We start from the raw sequence: 6,020 nt of genomic DNA on the forward strand, positions 1-6,020 counted from the left end.
CGCCATCAATGTTAAATAAAAAATATTGGATCATGCATAATAGTATATTGTGTGACTAGGGATGAAACAAAACGATTTCAGACCAGAGTGAAGTTGCTTGCCCGAGCGAAGCGAGCCACCTATACTATTTATTTTTTAATTTTAAGAATTTTTATGGGTTTTTTATTTTAATTCATCGAATATTGACTACCACAGTTGTTGTGACTCAACTGGAGCGAAAGGACTTCCTTAAGTTCTAATTTAATTGATGAAAATAAATCAAAAAATTAAAAACGTCGGCTAACTTTAGTATTATGATTTTTTATGAAAATTAATATAACAGATACTCAATAATTATAAGAATTTTTGTAACAAATAAATTAACGCAAAAAAATTTAGATAAATAATAGTTTAAAACAACTAAAAACACGCTTTTTATAGAAAACCAAACTAAAAAATAGAAAATAAATTTAAATTAAGAATAGTGTTAAAAATTTCAATAAATATAAATTAATAATTGTGTAAATAAAAAAAATGTATTTTATTTTAAAAAAAGCGTGAGGTGCATGGTGTCAATTGTTATAAATATTTTATTGACAGATATGAGTAGAGTGATTATCATTTTGATAATATCTTAAAGAGCACCCCACGCTTTTTTTAAAATAAAATACATTTTTTTTATTTACACTATTATTAATTTATATTTATTGAAATTTTTAACACTATTCTTAATTTAAATTTATTTTCTATTTTTTAGTTTGGTTTTCTATAAAAAGCGTGTTTTTAGTTTTTTAAACTATTATTTATTTTTACTTTTTAGTTTGGTTTATTTATAAAAGCGTGATTTTTTAGTTTTTTTAAACTATTATTTGTTGATTATCAAAAATATTCAGGCGCGCAAATTACCCACGGAGAGTTACATACTGACATACTGACATACAAGTGAAGCTAATAAAAAATAATTATTTATAAATATTATAAATACGGGGAATCAGAGTTCGATTTCGGAGAGCGAGCCTGAGAAACGGCTACCAGAACCAAGGAAGGCCGCAGGCACGCAGATTACCCACGGAGAGTTACATACTGACATACTGACAAACTGACATACAAGTGAAGCTAATATAAAGCGTGTAAAAAAAAAATTGACAAGTAGAAATTTTTAAAATTAAAAAATGCAATTTTTAAAACATAATTTTTTAGAATAAATTTGTTCGTTAAAAAAAATTAAATAAAAAATGGTTAAGTGACAGCTAACTTTAATGTCATGATTTTTTATATTAAAGAATTATTACAGAAAAAGTAAAAAAAAAAATTTTTATTTGTTAAAAACTTCAAAAACTATAAGTGCAATTTTTTAAAAATATTTTTTAGTTATAATTTAATAAATTAAGCAAAATAAAAAAATCAAAAATGTCGGCTAACTATGATACTAAAGTTAGCCGCCGTTTTTAATTTTTTAATTTTTTTTTTTATAATTAAATTAGAAGAAAAAAATATTTTTAAAAAAATGCTTTTAAAGTTTTTTACAAGTGAACATTTTTTTTTTATTTTTTTGTAATAATTTTTTCAATAAAAAAAAATTCTAAAAATTTTTAGATGTCGGCTAACTTGATTTTCATCGGCTAACTTTATTATTATTTAAAATTTTTTAAATTGCGCAGTACAATTTATTTTATAAAATCTGTCAGATGTCCTTGGAGTGAAATTCTACTTTGCAATGGAATTTATTGACACAGAAGAGCGTCTACAAAGCAAACTATCCGTGGAATAAGTGACAGCAATTGTTGACGACGCCCAGTTAGTTGGTTGTGAGTAGTTCTCTGGCTTTTTATTTTTCCATGTACGTTTTCGCGAGTACCCACCGTATATATGTAATATTGGTGTGTGACTAGTGGACAACTAGCGTGACACGGTATCATCACCATTAATACTTCAAATATACTAAATATATTATAACAAAAAGCATCTGGATTTTGTTCGCCCAGATATTTATAATATAAATAATATCTAAAAACAGGTAATGTATGTAATTTATACCACATTCCTTAATCATTACTTACAGTGCTTACTGCTCACAAGTATCCGTTTCATTAAGAGCAGACGTGTGTACATTGCTACGGTATTTGTATTGGTATTAGTTTGATATTTGTATTAGGTAAAATGGCTCCTCCAAAAACAATTTTTCCGGTATAAGCGCATATGTGTGAGTAATTATCCTTTAATATCCAGGTATTGTTCTGAAGGTATATTTTAAATCTCAGATTCATCGATTGTCTTTTCTGACGTCTTAATGCCTGCTCGATTTTTTTTTTACGCTTCATTTTTTTAACTGTATTAATTTTTTATTTTTCATTCCAGGAAAATTATTTATTATTATTGTAATAAATTTTAATTATTAAAAAAATTATAATAATAAAGTTAGCCGACATATTTTATTTTTTAATTTATTAAATTAGAAGGAAAAAAAATTTTTTTTAATTCCAGTTTTTCAAATTTTTTAAAAAATTTTTTTGCAATGATTTTTTTAATAAAAAAAATTCTAAAAATTTTAAATGTTGGCTAACTTTATTGTCATAAAAAAAATTTATAATTAAGTTCTTCAATTTTTTTACAACTAAAAAATGTTCAAGATTATGTCAAATTTTTTTATTTTTTTTTAATTAATTAAAAAAAAATGTTAAACGTCTTTTGTTTTTTACACAATAATTAGACTATAAATATGAATTTATATTTATTTCTTTAATTCCATATTATTGTAATAAAATATTATTGTTTGCGAGTAATTTGTTATGACAATGATAATGATTAATAATTAATAGCTGTTTATTAAATGTGTTCACAGTTGGTGAATATGCAGACGATAAAGTGTGTGGTGGTTGGAGATGGTGCTGTGGGTAAAACTTGCCTGCTGATATCCTACACGACGAACAAATTTCCGTCAGAGTACGTTCCTACGGTTTTCGACAATTATGCGGTCACTGTAATGATTGGTGGAGAGCCATACACATTAGGATTATTTGACACAGCTGGTATTTTTTTTTTATTACTATTAGTATCAATAATGATAATGATAGAGGGAAGTGAAGATGATAATTAATTTTTTTATTTCTTGTCCGATAGGTCAGGAAGATTATGATAGACTGCGACCATTGAGTTATCCACAAACAGATGTGTTTTTAGTTTGCTTCTCAGTTGTATCACCTTCTTCGTTTGAAAATGTCAAAGAAAAGGTAATTTGTTAATTATTATTTTTATTAAATATATAATTTTTATTCTTTTGTGATGATTAATTTGAAACTAATTTAAAAATTTGTAATCTTAAATAAGCATCAATAAATTAATTAACTAATTTAGTTGAATTAAAAAAATTTTTTTTAAGTAAAATTAAATTTTAAACTAGTAATTATTATTTTTTTTTTAACTATTAGTTTAGAATTAAATTAAATAATTATTATATGTTGTGAAAAGTAAAAAAATTTTGATGTATAATAATAATAATAATAATCAATAATAAATAATAATAACTAACAATCTTACAGTCAATATGTGACTGTCGTGACTTGTGAACTATGAAAATTAAACTTTTGCCTTATTAAATAATGACTTTTGTTAAATTACACTGTACTTTCTTAAATATTGACGTTTTTAAGGATATAAGCTCATCCTGATGTTACACTCATCAAGAGCTTTCATTTGAGTACCCACATGCATTTTTGATATATTTTTCATATATACATATATATAATATATATAAATGTATGAAAAAATTGATGTGGATACTCAAATGAAAGGTTTTGATGAGTGTAACATCGGAATGAGCTTATATCTTTAAAAATGTCAATAGTTCTCAAGATACAAGGTCATTTCTTAATTATTAACATTTTTAAAGATTTAAGCTCATTCCGATGTTATACTCATCAAGAGCTTTCATTTAAATACCCATATGGCAATTTTTATATTTTATATATATGGTATTTGTGAAATATAGAAAATATATGAAAAATTGATGTGGATACTCAAATGAAAGGTTTTGATGAGTGTAACATCGAGATGAGCTTATATCTTTAAAAATGTCAATAGTTCTCAAGATACAAGGTCATTTCTTAATTATTAACATTTTTAAAGATTTAAGCTCATTCCGATGTTATACTCATCAAGAGCTTTCATTTAAATACCCATATGGCAATTTTTATATATTTTATATATATGGTATTTGTGAAATATGTAAATATAGAAAATATATGAAAAATTGATGTGGATACTCAAATGAAAGGTCTTGATGAGTGTAACATCGAGATGAGCTTATATCTTTATAAATGTCAATAGTTCACAAGATACAAGGTCATTTCTTAATTATGTATCTAGAGATAGAGTATTTTTAAATGCAGCCTAAATACTTATCATAATAAATTGAATATCGGTGAGAATGATATGAAACCTTGAAAAGGCACAAATTCAAGTCAAGACCTTTGCAATGACACTAAATTTGACTAAAAAAACCAATTTTATCATGTGACTATCCTGGGCACAAAATTTTTCTTATTCTCTTAATAATATAGATAATAATAAATATTTATTTAATTTTTATATTTAATATATTTATTTACAGTGGGTACCAGAAATTACTCATCACTGTCAAAAGACACCATTTTTATTGGTAGGAACTCAAATAGATTTGCGAGATGATGCTGCGACTATTGAAAAGCTCGCAAAAAATAAACAAAAGCCGATTACTGGCGAACAGGGTGAAAAATTGGCAAAAGAATTGAAAGCTGTTAAATACGTGGAATGTAGTGCATTGACTCAGGTAAAAAATAATCACTGAAGCTTATAGCTTTATTAAGTATATATTTTATATTAAATAAAATAAAATTTTTTTAGAAAGGGCTGAAGAATGTGTTTGACGAAGCAATTTTGGCAGCGCTTGAACCGCCTGAGGTTGTGAGAAGAAAAAAGTGCGTTATTTTGTAGGGAGTTTTAGACACCTTATTTTTCTTCAAATTGGCTTGCTGCGCCCGTTTATTGTAAGTCTTGCAATGTTACAACCAACATCATCAAATTTTCTACAAAAACCTAGATATTTTTGATTTTATTACCTAAAATTGACTAAAAAATTATAAACAATTTGAATTTATTTAAATAAAATTATTTTTTTAAATTTACTTATCTATGATTGAATCATGCGAGCATTTGTGAGTTGCGTCATATCTACCTCAAGTTGCATGATTTCGATCATTTTTTTTTTATCATTAAATTCAATTATAAATTTAATTATTCAGACAATGATTGATTTACTTTGGATAAATGTCACTGAGACAAAACCATTGCAGGAAATAGTGCGATTGTTGAATCGTTAATTTAACTAGAAATTTTTTTCTTCAGGGCGAATCTATTATATAAAAACGAAAAAAAAAAAAATTATCATCATTTGTAAGTTGCTTAGAACGTATAAGCAGGCAAGAATCTTCGGAATCGTCATGTCAACACATTTAATAATTATTAATTGATAATAATGGAATTAAAAGTAAATAATAATAACTAAAAGTAAGACCTACTGTGAATGGTTTTAAACTTGGGATGGTAATCATCCTTGGTACATACATTCTTCAAATATTTAATAAATTAATAAGGCATTTTTAATGATAAGTTACTAATGTGAATTTTTTAATAAATCGATAATCGAAAATTTTTTTCTAGTTATTATCCATCGACCTTTTATGGTTAAATTTAGTATTGAGAAAAAAAAATAATTGCTAATTGTATATGTAAGTCTAATTGATTTCTTAAGTAGAATTTTTATGAAAAAATAAAAAAATTAGGAAAATTCTTTTTTTTTCCTGACCTTAAACTTAAAAGAAGAAATATTAAAATATATAATAATAATAATTTGTTATTTTTAAAAATTATTATTATTATTATTTTGAATAAAAGTTTAAAGTTATAAAAAAAATTCAAAATTTTTTACATTTCTTCACGATAGAAAGAAAAAATTAATTTTTTTTTCCCGATTTGAAGCTTAAAAGAAAAAATATATAAAATAA

At 24.6% G+C, this 6,020-nt stretch overlaps 1 protein-coding gene across 3 annotated transcripts; it reads left to right on the top strand.

Moving 5' to 3' along the window:
• Positions 1–1,747: 1,747 nt before the first annotated feature.
• Positions 1,748–5,665, top strand: LOC123268190 (cdc42 homolog). 3 transcript variants are annotated; one of them, XR_006510192.1, is made up of 6 exons: positions 1,748–1,996; positions 2,822–3,008; positions 3,100–3,209; positions 4,589–4,786; positions 4,861–5,003; positions 5,362–5,665. XR_006510192.1 is itself a non-coding variant. In XM_044733101.1 (5 exons), exons 2-5 carry the CDS (start codon positions 2,831–2,833, stop codon positions 4,948–4,950), a joined length of 576 nt encoding a protein of 191 aa, XP_044589036.1. In that variant the 5' UTR covers positions 1,748–1,996; positions 2,822–2,830; the 3' UTR covers positions 4,951–5,086. The 3 variants fall into 3 exon arrangements, 2 of the variants coding, with proteins under 2 accessions (XP_044589036.1, XP_044589037.1); XM_044733101.1 differs by lacking the exon at positions 5,362–5,665 and having other exon boundaries at positions 4,861–5,086; XM_044733102.1 differs by lacking the exons at positions 1,748–1,996; positions 5,362–5,665 and adding an exon at positions 2,187–2,208 and having other exon boundaries at positions 4,861–5,086.
• Positions 5,666–6,020: the final 355 nt, after the last annotated feature.

The sequence above is a fragment of the Cotesia glomerata genome, linkage group LG6 (genome assembly GCF_020080835.1).
Source record: "Cotesia glomerata isolate CgM1 linkage group LG6, MPM_Cglom_v2.3, whole genome shotgun sequence".
Taxonomy (NCBI): domain Eukaryota; kingdom Metazoa; phylum Arthropoda; class Insecta; order Hymenoptera; family Braconidae; genus Cotesia; species Cotesia glomerata.

Coding starts and splice junctions, on each gene's coding strand:
- LOC123268190 (XM_044733101.1), top strand. CDS start 2,831: ATGCAGACGATAAAGTGTGTGGTGGTTGGAGATGGTGCTGTGGGTAAA. Junction 3,009..3,099: donor AGGATTATTTGACACAGCTG/GTATTTTTTTTT, acceptor CTTGTCCGATAG/GTCAGGAAGATTATGATAGA. Junction 3,210..4,588: donor TTGAAAATGTCAAAGAAAAG/GTAATTTGTTAA, acceptor ATTTATTTACAG/TGGGTACCAGAAATTACTCA.